Source organism: Mizuhopecten yessoensis, unplaced genomic scaffold, assembly GCF_002113885.1.
Source record: "Mizuhopecten yessoensis strain PY_sf001 unplaced genomic scaffold, ASM211388v2 scaffold4449, whole genome shotgun sequence".
Classification (NCBI taxonomy): Eukaryota; Metazoa; Mollusca; class Bivalvia; order Pectinida; family Pectinidae; genus Mizuhopecten; species Mizuhopecten yessoensis.
The window spans coordinates 2,381-25,834 of NW_018405552.1; the positions used below are offsets into that span (position 1 = coordinate 2,381).

At 36.6% G+C, this 23,454-nt stretch overlaps 2 protein-coding genes across 9 annotated transcripts in view; both read left to right on the forward strand.

Moving 5' to 3' along the window:
* Positions 1-8,879: 8,879 nt before the first annotated feature.
* LOC110449065 lies at positions 8,880-18,723 on the forward strand. Its single transcript, XM_021495651.1, has 4 exons — positions 8,880-9,260; positions 16,425-16,898; positions 17,680-17,952; positions 18,487-18,723. Exons 1-4 carry the CDS (start codon positions 9,048-9,050, stop codon positions 18,565-18,567), a joined length of 1,041 nt encoding a protein of 346 aa, XP_021351326.1. The 5' UTR covers positions 8,880-9,047; the 3' UTR covers positions 18,568-18,723.
* Positions 18,724-20,789: 2,066 nt separating this feature from the next.
* Positions 20,790-23,454, forward strand: part of LOC110449058 — a 30,421-nt gene continuing 27,756 nt past the window's right edge. Inside the window, exons 1-2 of one of the 8 annotated variants that reach the window (XM_021495634.1) lie at positions 20,790-20,875; positions 21,378-21,413. The gene's annotated coding sequence lies outside the window, so the exon portion shown is untranslated. Of the gene's footprint in view, positions 20,876-20,916; positions 21,245-21,377; positions 21,414-21,437; positions 22,119-22,739; positions 22,757-23,454 lie in introns of those variants that run through there. The other 7 variants (XM_021495633.1, XM_021495635.1, XM_021495638.1 and 4 more) reach the window with 7 other exon arrangements.

A 23,454-nucleotide genomic window follows, 5' to 3' on the forward strand; every position in this document is an offset into this window, starting at 1 on the left:
TAATGTAGGGGTGGTGCTGATATAATTATCTGGATGCATAACAGTTGTAGAGGAGGTGCTGATATAATTACCTGGAGATATACCAGTAGTAGGGGTGGTGCTGATATAATTACCCGGAGACATAACAGTAGTAGAGGTGGTGCTGATAGAAAGACCTGGAGGTATAACAGTAGGATATAACAGTAGTAGAGGTGGTGCTGATAGAAAGACCTGGAGGTATAACAGTAGGATATAACAGTAGTAGAGGTGGTGCTGGTATAATTTCTTGGAGGCATAACAGTAGTAGAGGTGGTGCTGGTAGAACTACCTGGAGATATAACAGTAGTAGAGGTGGTGATGGTATAATTACCTGGAGATATAACAGTAGTATAGCTGGTGGTGGTATAATTACCTGGAGAAATAACAGTAGTAGAGGTCGTGCCGGTATTATTACCTGGAGACATAAACGTAGTAGAGGTGGTGCTGATATAATTACCTGGATAAATAACAGTAGTAGAGGTGGTGCCGGTATTATTACCTGGAGACATAAACGTAGTAGAGGTGGTGCTGATATAATTTCCTGGAGATATAACAGTAGTAGAGGTGGTCCTGGTATAATTACCTGGAGATATAACATTAGTAGGGGTGGCGCTGATATAATTACCTGGAGATATAACAGTAGTAGAGGGGGTGGTGGTATAATAACCTGGAGATATAACAGTAGTAGAGGTGATGTTATAATCACCTGGAGATAAAACAGTAGGAGAGGTGGTGCTGATATAATTACCTGGATGCATAACAGTAGTAGAGGTGGGGCTGATATAAATACCTGGAGGTATAACAGTAGTAGAGTTGGTGCTAATATAATTACCTGGATATATAACAGTAGTAGAGGTGGTGCTGGTATTATTACCTGGAGATATAACAGTAGAAGAAGTGGTGCTGATATAATAACCTGGATGCATAACAGTAGTAGAGGTGGGGCTGATATAAATACCTGGAGGTATAACAGTAGTAGAGGTGGTGCTTATATAATTACCTGGATATATAACAGTAGTAGAGGTGGTGCTGGTATTATTACCTGGAGATATAACAGTAGAAGAGGTGGTGCTGATATAATAACCTGGGTGCATAACAGTAGTAGAGGTGGTGCTGATTTAAATACCTGGAGACATAACAGTAGTAGAGGTGGTGTTGATATAATTACCTGGAGACATAACAGTAGCAGGGGTGGTGCTGATATAATTATCTGGATGCATCCCAGTTGTAGAGGTGGTGCTGATATAATTACCTGGAGATATAACAGTAGTAGGGGTGGCGCTGATATAATTACCTGGAGATATAACAGAAGTAGACGTGGTGCTGATATAATTACCTGGAGATATAACATATAATTACCTGGAGATATAACAGTAGTAGCGCTGGTGCTGATATAATTACCTGGAGATATACCAGTAGTAGGGGTGGTGCTGATATAATTACCCGGAGACATAACAGTAGTAGAGGTGGTGCTGATAATACCTGGAGGTATAACAGTAGTAGAGGTGGTGCTAATATAATTTCCTGGATATATAACAGTAGTAGAGGTGGTGCTGGTAGAACTACCTGGAGATATAACAGTAGTAGAGGTGATGTTATAATCACCTGGAGATAAAACAGTAGGAGAGGTGGTGCTGATATAATTACCTGGAGAAATAACAGTAGTAGAGGTGGTGCTGGTATAATTTCTTGGAGGCATAACAGTAGTAGAGGTGGTGCTGGTATTATTACCTGGAGATATAACAGTAGTAGAGCTGGTGGTGGTATAATTACCTGGAGAAATAACAGTAGTAGGGGTGGTGCTGATATAATTACCCGGAGATATAACAGTAGTAGAGGTGGTGGTGGTATAATTACCTAGAGATATAACAGTAGTAGACGTGGTGTTCGTATAATTACCCGGAGATATAACAGTAGTAGAGGTGGTGATGGTATAATTACCTGGAGATATAACAGTAGTAGAGGTGGTGCTGGTATTATTACCTGGAGATATAACAGTAGAAGAGGTGGTGCTGATATAATAACCTGGATGCATAACAGTAGTAGAGGTGGTGCTGATATAAATACCTGGAGGTATAACAGTAGTAGAGGTGGTGCTAATATAATTACCTGGATATATAACAGTAGTAGAGGTGGTGCTGGTATAATTACCTGGAGAAATAACAGTAGTAGAGGTGGTGCTGGTATAATTACCTGGAGATATAACAGTAGCAGAGCTGGTGCTGGTATAATTACCTGGAGATATAACAGTAGCAGATCTGGTGCTGGTATAATTACCTGGAGATATAACAGTAGCAGAGCTGGTGCTGGTATAATTACCTAGAGATGTGACAGTAGTAGACGTGGTGTTCGTATAATTACTCGGAGATATAACAGTAGTAGAGGTAGTGATGTTATAATTACCCGGAGACATAACAGTAGTAGAGGTGGTGCTCGTATAATTACCCGGAGACATAACAGTAGTAGAGGTGGTGCTCGTATAATTACCCGGAGACATAACAGTAGTAGAGGTGGTGCTGATATAATTACCCTGGTATTATTACCTGGAGATATAACAGTAGAAGAAGTGGTGCTGATATAATAACCTGGATGCATAACAGTAGTAGAGGTGGGGCTGATATAAATACCTGGAGGTATAACAGTAGTAGAGGGGGTGCTAATATAATTACCTGGATATATAACAGTAGTAGAGGTGGTGCTGGTATAACTACCTGGAGATATAACAGTAGTAGAGGTGGTGCAGGTATAATTACCTGGAGATATAACAGTAGTAGAGCTGGTGGTGGTATAATTACCTGGAGATATAACAGTAGTAGGAGTGGTGATGTTATAATTACCCGGAGACATAACAGTAGTAGAGGTGGTGCTCGTATAATTACCCGGAGACATAACAGTAGTAGAGGTGGTGCTCGTATAATTACCCGGAGACATAACAGTAGTAGAGGTGGTGGTAGTATAATTACCTAGAGATATAACAGTAGTAGAGGTGGTGCTGGTCTAACTTCCTGGAGATATAACAGTAGTAGAGGTAGTAATGTTATAATTACCTGGAGATATAACAGTAGTAGACGTGGTGTTCGTATAATTGCCTGGAGATATAACAGTAGTAGAGGTGGTGCTGATATAATTACCTGGAGATATAACAGTAGTAGACGTGGTGTTCGTATACTTCCCTGGAGAGATAACAGTAGCAGAGCTGGTGCTGGTATAATTACCTGGAGATGTGACAGTAGTAGACGTGGTGTTCGTATAATTACTCGGAGATATAACAGTAGTAGAGGTAGTGATGTTATAATTACCCGGAGACATAACAGTAGTAGAGGTGGTGCTGATATAAATACCTGGAGGTATAACAGTAGTAGAGTTGGTGCTAATATAATTACCTGGATATATAACAGTAGTAGAGGTGGTGCTGGTATAATTACCTGGAGGCATAACAGTAGTAGAGGTGGTGCTGGTATAATTACCTGGAGAAATAACAGTAGTAGAGGTGGTGCTGGTATAATTACCTAGAGATATAACAGTAGTAGACGTGGTGTTCGTATAATTGCCTGGAGATATAACAGTAGTAGACGTGGTGTTCGTATAATTACCCGGAGATATAACAGTAGTAGAGGTGGTGCTGGTATAACTTCCTGGAGATATAACAGTAGTAGAGGTAGTGATGTTATAATTACCTGGAGATATAACAGTAGTAGAGGTGATGTTATAATTACCTGGAGATAAAACAGTAGTAGAGGTGGTGCTGATATAATTACCTGGAGATATAACAGTAGTAGGAGTGGTGATGTTATAATTACCCGGAGACATAACAGTAGTAGAGGTGGTGCTCGTATAATTACCCGGAGACATAACAGTAGTAGAGGTGGTGCTGATATCATTACCTGGAGATATAACAGTAGCAGAGCTGGTGCTGGTATAATTACCTGGAGACATAACAGTAGTAGAGGGGGTGCTCGTATAATTACCCGGAGACATAACAGTAGTAGGGGTGGTGCTGATATAATTACCTGGAGATATAACAGTAGTGGCGGTGATGCTGCTAGATATTTCGGCCAATGGTCGTGGCATAGCTGTTTGCAAATGAAGGAAAAATAAAATATAGAGGATGTTTTGACCGTGGATCGGTCATGGCATTGATAATTGTGTCTGATAACGGTTTAGCGTCTATAACGCCGTGACTTCATTAAATTCCGAGTGGTTAATACTGAAGGGTTGCGAATGTTAAAATAAGACATCTTGAAAGTTTATGAAATATCACATGCTTATCAGATATCGTATATGGTTGTCTTATACGATACATTATATTAATATACATTATAGTATATATATGATATATATCTTATGTAATAGACAAGATGATATATCTTATAAAATAAATAATGCATCTTATAATAATAAACATAAGTGATCAAATAAAATACATAAGAAGTCTTATTTAATCTTTACAGATATCATTAAAGATATCTTATTAGGATAAAAATAAACTTTAAATAAAATAATTAAAATTAAAATAAAAGATAGAAATATTAAATAAACCAGCACCAACCTGAAATAAAACAAACAATACGTATATACTTTAACCGTGTTTTCCAACAATTTCTGTCCGGGGTGGGGGGTATGTATTTGCTATGAATGCAAACTCAAAGCATTTAATGTTTGAATATTTATGTCAACCATATCGCTCGATGAACACTCACCTACAATCATATTACATAAGATGAGAAAAATGACTCCGCTCTTCAGTAGCATCTTGCATATGTAGACTTGGAGCTGAAGGCTTCGTGTGGTACCTCCTGTCCGAAGTTCAATACTAAACCACAGTCACACTTTCCAGAACTATACCATCCCAAATTGTCTTTGTTGACTTTTCTCAAAATGTTATCTTTAATCATGATTTACCTCCATCGTGTCCGTCTTTCTCTCCACTTCCACTCCCTCTTTCACCAACAAGTATTTACCTTAGGCCTACCCTCACTCTTACTACGTCACATCAGACGGGTTTAAACTCTCCATGTTTAGGATCCCCCCAAGTTGCTTTCAGATCAAACGGACAAGTTGTCACCTGGTGAATATACAGCGGGGTATATACCACAGGTACCGGGTTCTCTTGATTTATACGTCTATTAGCTACTTCAACATCAAACAAGGGTGCGATAACATGCGAGGCAATCCTTAAGCACTGTCAAAACAAGCTCTACACTTTCACGGCAGCAGGGGAAAAGGTTCACTAGTTCTCAAATTTTGCTCATAAGTTATGTTTAAAAGTAAAAACTGTTAACATCGCTCGATTTAAATAGAGAAGAAATCTGATTACAAAGCAGAATTATATGTGTGAATTAGGAATTCTCGGTAGCCGACCCAAATGTAATCAAAACAATCATTCTGCGAGATACAAGCATCATCATTCGTTATACAGTTGGACCATATGGTGGCCAGATTGAAGCAGTGTTGGTGCTTAGTCCGGCAGCAGCAGACATCTGGGCCCGTATTTATGAAATCGTTCTCATGCTCAAGCATGGATTCTGTCCTCAATGCAATTACTGTGCAACCATTTCACATAATTTTCGGTTTGAAGTCAATTTTTTTCCAAATCGTTACCAAAATATGTTTTTTTTCTTAATTTCTCACCGAAACAAGATAATGGGCTTTAGCACAGAACCCGAGTTGAGGAGAACGGTTTCATGAATACGGGCCCATGCGTGACGTTTCGGGAGTTCATTATCTGACCAATATGGAAAATGATTCTGTAGTACTTTGTTTGTGAATAATAGATAACAATTTTCTTGGCAAGTCTGATCAGCGCATATAGATTTCATATTTACAGTAAACATAGCAACGTATGGTCGGTTCAATAAATGTAACAGCCTGCCTAAGCCTTGATTAAATCCGTCTTCATTTACTGTTGATGACGTCGCACAATTGTAACTCGTTCACATGTGGTTTTTTTTTTAACTTTTTCTTTTCATTTCCGATTATAATTCGGCAAATAGTAGTACAAGAAACATATTGCAATGTTCAAGATGGCGGAGGACACTTCCTTTTATTTGGCAGTAGCATACCGTAAACATTTACCCAGTCCACTTAATGTTTTAACACTTTTACATGATAACAGTTCGATTAATTCATACACACTCGGATGTCGGTAGTAATATCGCTTTAGCAGGATAAATAAGAATACATATATGTCATCTTCAATATCATTTTTGTCAAAAGCTCAACATACTCTTTGACCTCTCGGAACCCCATTATAACGTCCAGATCCGATGTTAAGGGAATGCGCCTGCGTACGATATTGACTCAACATTGTTTTGGTAATAGAAGTTAAAGGCTTTACTAGATAAAAGAGATTATGAAAAGTATCGAGAAGGTGTGTATACAAGTAACATTTAGACGACGATTCCAACGCGCCACGCAATTCTTGAATAAATACATATTGATGACGCGGAGTATAAATTTCCACAAACTGTTTTTCATTTTTGACATATTGAACATCCCAGATATGTTTAACGTGATAAACCAAGTTCACCTTACAATTTTGCTTTTTGACACTAAGCTCTAGTAATGCATCATAACATGATTTTAGTACACGATAACTTGTGTTAGAACAATAACTTGTATTACAATATTTACTAATAGCTATATTGCGCTGTATATGTAAAGAATACCTCCCGTTTCAAAGAATACCATAGAACTATTGACTGTTTTCTTGACATTCAATAAATCTTTAAGTAAAAGGAGATTAACCTTTTTTTCCCCAATTTGAGGTGATAACCACTTACCCCACAGTTCACTCACATGCTTCAGCATGCATGTTTCATAATCTCATTTTATTCATATAGATGTTTTCTATATAATTTCTTTATAAAACTATTCCAAAAATTCATAATTTCAATAATATGAATATTTCTGGTAAAAATAATTCACATTATTGAAATCACGAATTTTTGGAATAGTTTTATAAAGAAAGTATAAAGAAGAAAAAAGTTCATGTCAAACTCCAATACTAGTCAAGCTCATGATTATCTTCCCTATGTTATGTAAATATCTGTCATTTAGAGGCATTTTCAGACAATGCATGTGTTTAGATTTTATATTTTGTATCAGTTTCATTTAAAAATATAAGAGATTCACTGTTCTGCTAAACATGTTCCCAGGCGGTGAGACTTTACTACCAGCTTATCTTCCCCATATTTCCCCAACTATTGGCAAAGCATAGATAATATAACACACTACATTGTCTTATAGTAAACATGTAAATGGTAGTTCAGTTCTATGTGATTGTAACTCGGTATTGGTGGGATGCCAGTTGTATCTATATACTAATAATAATAACACTTTGCTGTATTACTAAAAATGTATTTGTACAATTACAGACATTTGTATTTGTATACAAAAGTCATTACTCAGAACTTGACCACCAAATAAACATGGTCGAATCTAAATAGCTGTCTTGAATGGATTTTCAGAACTACTTCCAAAGTCAACTATTACTAAATTCAACAACAACCAACAAAACCACATGAAACATAATTATATCCTAAAACAACCATTTTTTATCAGTTTAAACAGAGAGCCAAGCTCTCTACACCCCTGGAATATGTCACAGCGAAGTCGAAGGCTCATGGTGCACCACCTTGTGGACGACACAAGAAGACTAGTTCGATCCGTTGATGTTCATCAAAAGAATTCTCGGTCGCGTAACTGTAAAATGGACGGGTTTTGAAGTCGGGTGTCGCTCCTTTGTCACCACTGTAGGTAGGGGATGGTGGAAAAATACACCTGTTGTTACCCACTGCATGTGTTGTAAGAGGCGACTAAACAGGAAGGCAATGGGTTCTGTCCCCAGGCCGGGACATATCAAAGTCCTTAAAATGGTAGTTGTAATTCCATGCTTAACTATCAGTATTGAGGGTAATGGCAACAACTGGTTCACCCGTTTTTAGTAAAGTGTAACCAGGCGGAATGCTGTGCTTGGTGCCTTTGGCATGGTATTTCAGTGAAATAGCACTACAAAGTCGGCATCAGATCCGCGCTATCACAAGGAGGCAATTACACCAACATAGCCCGTTCTCCGGCAAACACACACCATGCACACGCAAGCACACTTACACAACACGCATGGAGGCACATCCTTAAATGACCTTAGCTGTTGATAGGACGTTTAACGTTCAAAAGGACAGGTATCAGCCTAGTACATGCAATTGGTCAGGTTTTTATTTTACCAGATACCAAATAAACCATATTGAATGTAAAACTGTACGCTTTACTTAGACATGACGGTCAGTAGGAATTTATGATATTCTTCACCAGCCCGACAAGTACATAGTGAGGCTACAAGTGTCTGTGTTCTTCACTTTCGATACGGCGATGATCCTTGGGTGAACACGTAGCATTTGGCTTGCACCTTGAAAATGGCTGTGCGCTTCTCTTATCCCACCAAAAAAACGAATCTGTGGGCGTTCCTGGCTTTTCGAAGATATGAAGATAGTTAAGCAATCAACTTTGAAAAAAATGTGATAAAACGTGTAGCCTTACGCTACTTAAGGAAGATACTTTACCCATCCGGGCTATACAACGAGGTGAACATGTGGCTTTACGCTACTTAACAGAATTATCGAGCATGTGTAATCCCCTAAGTACTAATTGTTATATGGACAATAAAGGAACATCTCGATTTGTGAAATTTAATTAAATCGCCCATCCTACGTATTCATCACAATAGCCAGCCTTTCGGTTCCCTCGGGCCTCAACACTTAGGTTGCCTAACCTATCGACGCCATTGGTTGCGTCCACTAATTAGACTCGCCATATAGGCAGAGGTAGTTCATTTACTAGCTATCTGTCGACGAGATCGTACTCGGGCCAAGTAGGGAAACGAAGTTTTAATTTTAGTTTAGGTTTTTTTCTTCAAAAATCTAACCAAAAGAGGTAGAGAAAGGATACACAGTCTAGTTATCAGCAACAATATTTATTAACTATTACCAAGGAAACATCAAAGAGTGATCTTGTATTCTTGAAACATTGATATGTATGGATGTGTCCGTTTGTCCATTTGTGTTGTCTTCCTATCTTGCGTATACAGTATTGACATTAATTACCCGCGCGAGACTGAATTACAAACGGAAGCTCAACAGTTATGGGGTAACCCATCAAAATACATACCAAAGCTGTGGGCGGACTTCAGACGGACGCCCGACCGGTCGTCCGTCCATGAACGTGATATCTTATTTCCGAAACCTGTGAGTATAATACATTTGTAAAACTTACTGTTGTTTAAGTATAGTATTGTGTAGATTGATGTCGTCCATGTGTATTTCGTATTCGAGTACAATTAGGTTACTCTAAAACAACGATAATAAGTTTACCAGAACTATTATATAATTCCAGATCGTTTTATAATTATTATATTTCAAAACAGGTTATGTTTTAAATGGTGAAATGGAGGAATAGAAAAGAAACGCAATGCTGACGTCTCGGAGAGGGGAAATCTTATAGCTTTAGGGAGAGGCAATGATGAAGACTCGAAGAGTTAACGATATAGACAACGCATTGTCATTGAGAAGGGGGCGGGGGGGAGGGGGGGGGCATTATTTTGTCTCATTGAGGCGGGCTATCATACATTCACAAGTCTCAGAATTTCATTTTCACTTGAAGAATTCCTTTACACTGTATATTTTCTCTTATACATACCATAGCGCGTCGTTTCCGTTTCACACACGTTTGTTCACGTCCAAGCTGTTTACATAGTGTTTTTTTTTTAAATATGCTGGTTTTGCTGAATAGAAATTTAGAAAAAAAAACACCGGAGGTAATTTACGATTTGTAAATATGTGTTGTCCTATGCAGGTCTAAATCAAGCCAAATTGTAAATATCCAGACTGAACTCACGTATGTTGAGTGTATATTGCTATGTATTTGGTGTCTGTGAAATATATGACATCTTTAAGTCTGAACACACTAAGCTCTAGTCTGATACCTCTAATGACATAACATCCAGACTCAGCACTGTTTAGTTAGGGTGGTATGTATTTTCTTCGGACAACTATTTCTGTGTTTAATGTTGTAAAAATATTTGAATTTGGTTCCGTGTTTAACGTTGTTAATAACTCCTATGAGCTGTAGTTTGTCGTATTGAATAATGGAATTATTTCCTATTATTATTTATTTCCTAATTAATATTGTTTGTTTTCACGAGACTTTCTGTTAAGTGTTAATTTCATGTACTTTCATGAGGAACCAATACTTTCCGCCTTGAATGTAGTAAATTACTTTCATTTCTGTGTAAAGGTGGGCTCAACATTTGGCCCCCACTTCGATTTCCTTTATTCTTTTGCCATATGTAGATACATAAAAATGATCAACAACTGCATAAATGATTATTCATAATTGTTACTGATAACCGTAGTGGACCTCCTTGCATAACACCAGGTTGAGTGACGGGGGTATCCTAACAAAATGACCGATAAATATCACAGGCAAATGTTAATTTGGAAATGAATTATGATAGTGTATAGTGTATGAAATTACTGTTATTTTAATACTAAATATGTCATATTGATAGACATGAAGTAAGCGTAGTGATACTTTTAATTGGAAAAACATGCAAAATTTTCACAAAATTTAAAATAAAACTAACATTGTCAACTTGCCTATATATAGTTACAATGGTAGTCTATATTTTAAACTTCTTTAAAAACTACACATATATGTATTCTGTCTACAGAATAATTTTTATGTAATATCAAAACCGGTAATGTACTTTTTTAGTATGCCAAACATGATCAATGCCCAATTTCACATAACCTTGAAGATTTGACTATCAATGTTTATTATTAAAATACCTATACATTTTCTGTTTTTGTATCATACTAAAACACTTTCTTATGTTGGGCATGTTTTCAAGTTATGTGCAGCAGTAATAACTCATGAATAGGTATTCTGTCATCGTAATCTTTCCTCTGGAGAACTACTTTAGGTTTGAGATTGTGTTATAGACAAAGCTATGCAATTATCTAAAAATAAATAAAATAATCTTAAAAACAAAACTATTATACACTTTATTATACTCCCGCAACGAAGTTAGGGGTGGGGGTGGGGGTTGAGGGGGTGGGGGTATACTGGAATCAGCTTGTCTATACGTCTATCTGTCAACTCATTCTAAAGTAGTGGACCAATTTCAACGAAAGTTTCTTTCCAGATATGATAACTGACACCTCAAGTTGTGCATCCATGTATTATTTTTTCATTCTGACCTTTTTTTCCCTTAAAGTTATGGCCTTGTGTTGAAAAACCCTTGTCCGGCTATGTCCTCCGAAACTAAGGGGTCAATTTCAACGAAAGTTTCCAGATATGATAACAACAATCTGATGGTTTGCATCCAGTAATTCTTTTTTCAATCTGACCATTTTTTTACGGAGTAATGACCCTTGAAAAAGACTTGTCCAGACAACTCCTCCAAAACTATGGGGCCAATTTCAACGGAGGTCTACAGGTATGGTAACTGCCCCCTGACATTGTGCATCGAAGAAGTATGTTTTCATTCCAACCCTTTAAAAAGGAGTTATGCCCTTTTCTTAAAAAAACTTTGTCTGCCTCTTAAACTTCTGGGCCAATTTCATGAAAGCTTACAGATATGGTAATTACCCCCTGATCATTTCGACCCTTTTAAGAAGTTATGGCCTTTTGTTAAAATTCTTTGTCTTGATAACTCTTCCTTAACTACTAGAACGATTCCAGCAAAAGTGGGTCATCTAGGATAACAAGATGTGGTATGAAAGTATGTTTTGGCATAGGGAGGGAGTACAAGAAGTATGTCAGTGACAGATATACATACATAATTACTGGTGGGAGGCTATGGATTAATTTGCAATGCTTTGCCTTAGTTAGCCTTTAGATTACAGTTCTGGTTTATATATGAGCGGAGGTTTTAGTTAATCTTTGGCTTACAGTTCTAGTTATTATTTTTTGTAGCCTTTTGACCATTCATTAAACAAAATATGACGGGATATTACACTATTTTATATCGTTAACTCTAAACAAATAAAGCAAGGAAAAATACCCTTGTCTAACTCCCCATACAAATTTTTTATTTCGGCACATTTGTTTTTTGTGACCTTGGAAAAAAGGTCAAGGTCATCAAAATTAACAACACTTAAACTCATTTACATGAATAACCTTCTAACCAAATATCAACACCCAATGACCTTTAGTCATGAAGAAACACAGGTTAAAGGAAATGTGGAAAGAAAGCTATGTTGTTGTTTTTTTGAACCAAAAGTAGTATACGACAAATTTACCGGTTTTCATTTTTTTGGAAATTCCTGATGATGAAAGATATTATTGGTAGCCAACTTTTTAACAAGTAAGAAAAATAGACTAGTTTTAGAACTAAGTGAATTAACGTGTCAAAAATGGAAAATTTCTCATAAGAAATAAAATTTCACACATTTTTCTGCTTAATTCTTAAATAAATAGAACAATTATTTATTGAAATAGTGTAATATTCGGTATCAAAATAACAGTTGAAATACGTTGCACACGATGATTATATAATTTTATGGTAATTGTGCCATTTAAATGCTCTAGGAGGAATTGTATTACTGCACCTTTAACACCCACACAGGTGTAAGTCAAGGAGGTCCCATTTATCATCAAATGCATTCAGAAACTAACTTTTCATGATTGAAGCTTCTAATGCCCATACCTTTTTGGATTTATCTTTTTTCGAAATTCCAAGTGGGGGCCGACGCTAATGTTAAATCTCCATAGGCGTTGACCCTACCTTACTTTCATTTCTGTGTTAAATATTGTTAATTACTTCTATTGATTGTTTATTTCTTGTTTAATGTTTTGTTAATTGAACGACGTATATACATATATATCTGTTTGTCGTTGTAAATTACTTTCATTTTCTTTATACTTCCGTGTTAAATGTTGTCAATTATTTCTATGCGATATATTTCTATATCAAATGTTGATAATTATTCTTATTTATCGTATATTCTTGTTAAATTTTATTACTGATTATACTACTTATCTATTTCTTAATTAAACGTTGTTAAATTACTAAATGGGGAATATCTTTACGTTTTTAATGTTGTAGATTACTCTTTGTTATTTCCCTGTTAATTACTGCCATGAGGCGTCTACTCGTCTTTAATGTCAATTATTTGCACGAGTTTTTTTTTATTTTCACATTTATTTGCAAGAGATATTGAAAGTGCATATTGTTTCAATATCTTTTTCACGCGTTTTAACCACAGAGCATGTATCGACTGGTGTTTCCATTTGCAGGTTCAAGTTCTCGCTATAACGTCGTTTCTAGCAGCTCGGCAATAAAAGTTTTCAATTGAAGTAATTTGTTTTAATAAAATACGAGATTGCCCGAAAGGTTTACCTTTCGGCCAACCTTAGGGTTTGAGATAACGATCTAGTAGGATAAAAGTACCTGGAATACGAACCCAAAATTAATCACAGTTGTGCCTCTTTTTTCCTTTTTTTTCCTTTTTAAAGAAGATAGGCAAACCTCATCTTTGAACTGTATTATTTTGTTCTGTAGAAGTGAATGCCTTTTTGGTAAGTACATGATGAAGACCGGCTAGTCCGAAATAACTATTTATCTCCTTTTCAGATATTTTTCAGTTCAGAAATAGAACTATAGAGATATATTTAGATTCAAGCGTTATCACAAAACGAAACAGGTCATCAAATCATCTTGTCGAACTGTTCATTTCGGTTTATTATATGTATCTAACACGAGTATGAAGCGTTGTTAATTGGGAACCTATCGACACCACCAACTTAAACTGACACTATTGCCTTATGAACATTGAACGTTGACTAATCAACGCTGTTTACGTGTGAAACTCTGTGTTACGTGAACGTTAAGCGGCCCATCATAGGCATTTTTGCTAAGGTTTTAAGATAATTTGAATACTCTAAAATCTGGAAAATAAGCCGCCGGTTATTTTCGTATTAGAGAGGAATCCCATGCTCATTTTTGAAGACGTCCTATATTGAAAGGTATCTTATCGTATTTTCGGAGCCAATTTGACTGTAAAGGTTATTAAAATCGCCAGCATTATTGTTAAAAATATTAAAAATCAGTTATTTACCCTCTTTCAACGGACTGAACTTTGTTTGAAGCAACATGTAAAAACGTACCTCCATTTGTTGCCAGCAAGTTGGTTACTTATGACTGTTCGTTTAATCAATTATTTTCAACACACAACGGAACGAAACCATCTGTATCACTTGACCATCTTGTGATAGACACGTAAATATATCAAAGGGTAATTGTTTAATCTAAGTTGTCAAGGATAGCATTTCGTATTATAAATATATATATAAGATAATACGACATATATGTAGGCGCTAAAAATAGAATCGAAGTGAATTACAAACGTCAAAAATGTCACGTAATGACAGCCTACGGATCATGATGAAATACAAAGGTCTTATATTTTACACAATGGAAATGAGACCTATAGTATCCCCTCTCGGGATTGTCTGTATCCCTAATTTCACACCGAATCTAATACTACATTACAAAGTTACAAGTGTAAGAGAGTTAACAAGTGCAGACAAACGCCCACAACATTTTCTTTGCTCGTAAAGCCACCATTTCAGCGTAAGACGATGTCGGTGACGAACGAAAATCTTGCACGCAAGATATTATTGTCTGTTCGTATAAAATGTATACGGTTGTCGTGTTTTTCTCAGCGGTTAGGAATTCGATTACCTCCTTGAGCCAGCGTCAGATAGGTCAACAGACAAAATACAACACGATATCACTAGTACTCAGACTTTATTTTCCTTCTAATGATTTTGCAAAGTGCTCAGGGAAGGTACAATGACAGGTCGAGGAGTTAGCACATATTCTGCTGCTGTCGGAAGTATATATGAAGGTGGGTTGATCAGGTCAAGGGGATAGACAGCACGTTAAGGTATACAAGTTATAAACTTTTGTCTTCTTTACAACAGTTATGAAATCAATTTGTCCAACGACCACTCTTGTAAACCTAGATGAGCTGCTAGTTGCCAGCCGTTGTCAGACCATGTTCAGAAACAAAAGCTTTTCAGATTTGAAATGAACATTTACGTCTATGACCGCTGATGTCATCTTAAAAAGACCATTCCTTGACGGGCACACGACAGTGATTACATGACGATTTTCAAAAATCATACCTCTTATCCGTGCACACAACACCCCAAAGTCTTGTAAATGTTTTTTAAAAACATGTTGTTATTTTTTCATTTATAAATCTCCATAATTGGTCTATGGGTCCGCTGCCATGTGCTGGATATAGGTAGGCAACTGTTACAATACTAATTCCATTCCCACCAACATTAAAACTCTGCCGTTATATTTTTCGAACGTGTTTTTTTCCCTTTGTGTATCTTCCTGACTCAGTCCCTGAAGTAATGACATGAAAATCAAGTTTATGGTTGAACTACCAAAGAGGACGTTGGCCATGAATAGAACGATTCGCATGGCAAAGTTAAAGTAACCCCTGGAATTTCATAGAGGGATTCAACCGTCCTGTTTGGTATTTCATAAATGACTTTTATTCTCAAGTCCTTACTTACCCTTGGAATTTCAAGAATGAGTGGAAACCAGCCACTTTCTTCCGCAGTGACAATGATTAGACTACACCACGGCTCAGTTATTACATATGCAAGATACTTTCGTGTATAAAACGGGTCAATATATCCCCCGAAACTCTGGTTGAAATATGGGACAACTGTGTCTGTACTTAACTATATCGTTAATTGTGACGACAGGAATAAGATGGAAATTCAATGAACTTTCTTGATCAATTGTCTATTATGTGGTGTCCAGATGTTCTGGCGTGGACGTAATATTGGCCAAGTGGACTAGTATTACCCCAGCCACGAGAGTAAACAATGGTCAGCAGACGGGTGATGTCCGGCTCTATCCTCTCAGGACACATACCTCTTACGTCATAGTATTATGTGTACATATTTGTATTCTTAATGCCAATACAAGGTTCTTATTGATATATATATATTTATCAGAAATCAAGTAAATCAATTGATGAAGAATGCTCGCACGAGGCATATTACTATAGTAAGGATATACAAGAAGCTAACTTCCGTTCATGCGCAGTTAACTGCCTTTCATAGGTTGGACTTTGTCGACATATATTCAATTAAGCTTGCTGCGGCCATGTAATTTTCAACTTGAATTGTATTATTTTAAAAACTGTCTAAAACTAGAAAACTAGAAATTTAAGGACTCGGCCAATCCTTGTTCCAACAGTCTTGATCAAGGACTCGGCCAATTTATAAGCCGGGTCGTATTGTATCCCAACAGTCTTGATTTTGGACTCGGCCAATTTGTAAGCGGGGTCGTGCGTGATGTATTCATTCTTGGTTTACAGTTGACAAGCTGGTTACACTTCCCAGACACCAGGCCTGGCAGTGTGGATGACGGTCAAAGATATTTCGATACCACCATGGAGACGGATATAGGTTCTGGTAAACAGGATGTTCGTATTAACGACCCTGACGAGGGGATCAGTCCCGGTATAGCTGACGACGTGGTAGACAGATTGGGTATCAAAGAACCACATCTTGACCACTCCAGTGACCGTCACAAGAACGCCAACACAGAAATTAACTCCTTAGGCGTGTCACAGAGAGATATTAACATTGCCCTTGACAGTTGGCATGTTAACGAACCGGAAACAGAATTGTCTAACTTCGCACGACCAGCCCTTTTGAAGCGCGGATATAATGACATATCTCCACAGTATGACGGGAGTACTAGTATGCGCTTCCGGTCTTGGGGAAGAGATGCTGAATTTAGGTTAAACCGTTTCCGTCCAAGTTCATCGAGACGACGACTACGACGGGTACGTGTAACCCTCCTTCTCTGTTTTTTATAAGCATATGTCCCTCTCACCGCCTCATCCCTTTTTTTGCAGTATCTTACTTACTTGTTTTCTTCATCATTTTTGTCAACATATCCCCTCCTCATCTCCGTTTTGTCGCCCTCTCTCAACAGAATGCCCCTTTCTTTCAAGTTTTTCCACGTTACACATCCTCACAGACACTCAAATCTCCCTTCTTCTTCACACATAGTTATAGTTAATAGTAGTGTATAGCTGTAATGGTTTTGTAGTTATTGGTTGGGTAGTTGCCTTTTGTTTGTAGTTGATGCTGACTTCGGTTTCTGAAGCTTAATATTACCCTTACATTTTAAGTTGACGGAAGTTTAATGATGACGTCATTGTGTAATTGTAGCAGTTTATCTGGGATAACAGCAAGGGACATGCATCATATCTCAAATCAGACACCATTATTCTGACGATTTGTTTTAAAGTTCTATACAGAAAGATGTGTGTCTCTGATCATTTTAATTCCGTATTATATAGTTTTGGTCTGGGGACATTTTAATTACCATGCTTAAGCTATAACACTTTTCTGTAATTGGACTTATATTGTCCCATGTAAAAGTACTTAAGGGACCTTGAACTATTTCATGTCATATAAATTCAGTGATCGAAACAAAATCTGGTTAACAAAATTCTTAAGTCATTTTCCATGTTTCTGGGTGTACATTCTTAGAATTCCCTTCGTGTTAAATGTATTATAGGATAGCCAAATTCAATCATCGAATTCTATTTTCCTCAGCCAACAGTTTCCGTCACAGTGGACGGAACAACCTTAGACCCGGATGTACACTTTACACAGAATATCACACCAGAACCGGATATGTCTGTGTTCAGGGCTCTTATGTCAGCAGCTTTAACATTTAGACGACATCGCGCAGGCGCAGAAAATCCGTTCAATGTCATGTTGGACTGGGATTATGAGAACGAATGTGAAGCTATTGTTGATATTTTTGGGATGTCGAACTCTGATGATCATTTGTGGAGGATACACGTTCGTAGACGTCGTGGTCAGGTAATATGATGTCACCTATTTTGTGGTCAGGAAATATGACAGCTCATATAAATATTAAATTTCAAAGGAGTCCGTATTTCATTTTAAAATGAAAAGATAGTTAAAGAATCTAACGAGTACAGGCTTTTAGCATGGCCTAGATTTTGAACTGATTGAATTAAATTTTAAATTGTTGATAATGTAAGGAATACTTACCTGACTTGTTCATTAAAAAGTAGAACTATCTCACATTATATATTTTTTTCCAAACAGAACAGGATTCGGGTGTGTTTGCTACAGTTTTGGAAAGTTTGGTCACAAGGACCTGATAATTGGTTACAGCTACATTTGTATAGTTGGTCTTAAACAAAGTTGTTCAGAGAAATTTTCGAAGGTTTATCTAAACCCTTAAAACGTATAAAATTCCTCTGAACACCTTATTTTAGATACAAATATAGCTGTAACCAGTTAGCAGGTCCCTAAGGGTTTGGTTGACTTTCCTGTTGATACAGACATGGTTAGCGCCATCTAATACAACTCGTCTTACAATTACAGGTTGTGTACCGTGGAGTGTGTTTTCCACCAGAACGAGTTTTAGTCCGCCCGGGTACTCGGGTCATCATCCAGTACAGTTGACAGGCTTAACGCGGGAACTTCTAAACTACACTTTTATTATATATTTTAACATCACATATCATAAAAGGTTAAATTGTAAAGATCGTATAACGGGCGCGTATCATACATTCTGTATGATTTAGTTTGTTTTCTCAACTATTCTTCATTGTATGCTGTTTTGATATAAAATTTAAATAATAAATTTTGATTTCTTCTTTTCTGAATGAAGTATGGAAAAAAGACTGTTGATTTATAAATAATCAAATTTCCCAAATAGTAACCGACACTTTTGGTAGGCATATAGAGTTGTCTTATATAGATAAATAAAATATATTATTCCTTTTAGAGGTGACATACGGGGACTCAAACAGAGGGGGAGAATCGTAGGTTGAGATCTCCTAACGAGTTGTACGATTCTGTTACCCTTACCGTGTTGAGTCTGTCGTGATGATCTCCTGGCAACGCATGGTGAGACTAACACAAACTTTCATCCCCCTCGAATGAGATCAATACAATCGTCCACCCATTGGAAGAGATTCCCCTATCTCAAATACAAATGGTTATTTCATGAAATGCAAATTCCCAGCCAATCAGAGTTATCTCCAGTGATCTTTTGGTGTTGACGCGAGGTAAATGTATTGTTCACATGATGTCATACAATTGTTATGACAGGAGAATTCCCCTGTTATGTGGATAGAAAAATCTCAACTGATTTTCTGCTTTTCACAACCCCGGTCGCCTTGGTGAAAGGCAAACTTGTGTGCTATCCACTGCGCCATCCGACCACGCAGGACAAATACACTCTTTATTAACAAATGTACCCCAATATGCAATACGAAAATCAGAGTCCCCAAGCGAACAAACAAACAATTAAGACCCCTTATATATATTTATAAAGGATAAGGAAAAACCCAGAACGGAACAAATTATAAAAAGAGACGCAGTTTTATATATGTATGAATTACTTTGACGAAAACGAGCAAAAATATACCAGTTGCAACCAAAATGCGTTCTTATTTCCGAAAAAGCATTGATCAAGAACGGGACACAATATATATAATATACATATGCAAGGCCACACACTTGTGTTTTTATTGGGCGGACGAATATATTCACGAGTGCTCGGAGCGCAACGAGTGAATATATACGTCCGCGCAATAAATGAGTGCTTTCTGATTCGTTAGAAAAACACAAGTGTGTGGTCTTGCTTTTATCACACACCTTCCGTATTTAGTAGAGATCGATACAAAGATTTTATAAACTTTGATATTTTTTGCAAATATCGGGAACTTTTCAGTTCGCCATGCGGATAAGGGGATACCCATATAATGTTGTTCCGGCTAGTAGGTAAATACAATATTCCGTATTGCACATGTGCAATACAGAACGTTGTATTACAATAACAAGATTCAACAGGTATGTGCTAAAATATGATACATTAGACAAAACAAGGTGGAACTGATGTAATAAATCTGCCTAGAGGCGGAATCCTTCTGCTGAAATAAGTTGCACTATTGCTGTAATGATTGATTTAGATTGCTATCTTCGATTTTTTTTATTATAAGTTTGGGACATGTTTGGCCTACGAGACACAACCGTTATTAATTTGACGGGAATTTGACGTTGCATCCTTTATAACGTCACAATCACTTACCTCAAACTACCTGTCCGGACTTGCCTTCTTCATACAAAAATAAATAAAAATCTTGAAATACAGACGTGTTTTCCCTTTTACTAATATTTTATGAAAGACGTTGACTTTCTCTTGCAAATGGTCACAGATGTATAACGTTATAGCCAGTATACAGTGGCGGATCGCCCCCCCCCCGCCCNCCCCCGGGAATTTTCTTTAATAATCATGTATTTTCACCATTTTCCTCAATTATCACCACGGACTTTGCGTTATGGCAATAGAATATGTTTAAATTAAAAATAGTGTAATTCCGTGATATTACGTATTCGAAAGATTGTGAATAAAAATGAAAAATTCAATTAATATTGGGAGAGTTGTCTCCCTTGGACCATTGACTGCGCGATAACGCCTGAAATTCTGTCAAAAATTAATATTAATAGCACGGAATTAGCTATCTAAGGCCGTGGTAATTGTAATACAAAAACAAATTCTTAAGCATTTTATATTTTTTTGTGTTACTGTTATTATTAATATTTGACGGAATTCACTTTACGGAAAGTGCCGACATTCATCGAATGTAAAAATCCCATGATTCAATATTACGAGTCATATTATATCGTCGTTTCTCGGAATCCGGTACAGTTAGGCCAATGTGCATTTGGTTGCAGAAGTAGAAAGCTGACAAATACGATTCTGGTAAAGCCTAGTTATTGATATTAATATAACACTGCATTTAACATGATTTTAAACTGAACGAGACATATCAATCGAAACCTACAGTAACAAAAGCGAAAGTGAAAGTACAATGTACTGTACGATATTCCTGGTAATATCTGTCTGGTCACGCGTCAGGATCATAGGATGTTTGAGCGCAACAATGTCACTTATTAGAATACGTATCTGCACGAGATAAACGCTCATACAGGTATGTCATATATATATAAGTTGACGTCTGAAGAAGTCCTGTACAGACTTAGACTAAATTATACCGATAAAGATATATGTTAGATCACCAACCAGGTCATGGCAGACGGAGTGTCATTCAAAACATGGATGGAAAAAACCGTATGTAGCGATTTTTTACAAAGTGATCTGTTACTTTCACTATAAATTCATTGATGATGCATAATTTATCTGTACAATAAACAATGTATGTTGATCCATTTCTAAATTTGAGATTGATCCTTATATATTTCAGAGTGATCCTTATTTGACATTTCATTTTGTTAACTAGGTATGTATATATTCAATACACCGATCTGATCATATACATATTGATTTAGTAATGTCGGATTTTGTATACTCAACAAAACAGTATTACATTCGTATGAGAAGAAATTACATTTAAAAAAAGTCATTAAAAAATTAAAACTGAAGATGCTATATATATGTTTTGCAAGATGAATAATTTGACGATTCTGTGACAGCCCGTCAACTCATCCCCGGTCTTCTTTTAATTCGTTTTTCATTTCCTTAATATTTCTCTTTTCTCTTTCATATACATGATATCATCAAATTATTTCTTACCTGGAATAAAATAAAATAAACTGGAGCAATCTTTGGTTTCTGATGACCGAAGATTTACAAGAATTAAGGCCTGCTTTGTTTTCAGTTTCAGTTTCATTTTCCTAATATTATAAGTTAGTTAACATGTTGCTGTCTGAAACACACTTCAAATAAGTCCTGTAGTTGTATTGTTTGCTTCGTCCAATCTTGCCTTTTCATCTAGACTATTGTTTATGCTGTTCTGGCCCACATTGTCAGGCAGATGATGTAGTACCCCATACGTTTTCCTTTTTCAATTCAGGAATCAAAGCCTGGTTGTTTTGCTGAAAAACGAGTGTATCTACCATCCTATCTTTGTAGAAATTGTGTTCAGGAAGAAAAATGCAGAAAGAAACTTAACTTTCATGATATTAATGGAATACTCTTTTTTTAGGTTGGTTGTTTTAAATTTGTTCTTCACAGTGATAGACATCTTCATGTGTTTGTTAAATAATCGATAGAGAAAGATGATACGGCAAATAGTCAGATTTATTATGATAATTTTCAAAAAATATTTTTGGGCTTCAGGAACCCCCCCACCCTGAGAATTTTCTTTAATAATCATGTATTTTCACCATTTTCCTCGATTTTCCCCCACATGGAAACCCCCCTGGAAATTTGGGAAAAGGATAGACCTGTTGTATCCCACAACATGTCATAAATTAATGTGGGCTGGGGCCTCCTGCAAAATCGAGGGCTTTCTTACATGACCACAGTTAATCTGCTGCCTCCATTGGAATATTTGGGAGCTTTATATTTTCTCTCTTCTTTCTGAAAACCTTTTTGTTTCCTAGTCCCTTGCTTGGTAATACCTCACTTTTGGTCTTAGTGTTGAGCGTTCGTCAAGGTGGGGTACGCCATGGGTTCTGTTCCTAGGCCGGGACACACTGAATTCCTTAAACATGTTAACTATTATTCCTTGCTTAATGTTCAGCATTTAGGGTTATCGCAACAACTGGTTTATCTATTGTCAGTATCAAGTGACCAGGTAGAATACTGTACTGGGCACCTTCGGCATGGTATTTCAGTAAGGTAGCATTCCAAATTTGGCATCTGATCTTTGCTATTGCAAGGAGGCATATACACCAACGCACCCTGCCTCTAACACACATATACCTGTCACAAGCAAGTGTATACATATATTACACAAATGGAAGCACGTCCTTCAAAGACCCTAGCTGTCAATAAGCTTTAACAAAATCAATACCAAACAAAACCAAATCTCAAATAGATCTACAAATTGTGTTTATATAATATTCCTTTGATGTTGAATAGTGCCACAAAAAGGAATATATATACCAGATCTCTAGCTTTTAATTGGGTCCACAAAGATGTGTTCAAGAAAATGTGACCATGATATCATATCACTTAGATCTCGAATAAGCCCACAATATAGTGTTAATGTCATATCCCTTGGATGTCAAAAAGAGCAACAATAATGTTTATGTTAAAATGCATCATTTCATATGATATCAATTTGACATCAAATACAACCACAAAATGATAGTATGTTGTGACATCTGGACCTCAGATAGAGCTAAAAAATGGTCTAATACATCGTATCCTTGTACTTCAAATTCTAATAGACTAAAACAGGGATTTACATTATATCCCTTTGACTTTAAATAAATGTAGGGCTACAAAAAAATGTGTTAATTTCATATTTATTGGTCCTCTAAAATATATAATAAGGCCTTATGAAGGTGTCCATGTCATATCACTTGTACCTC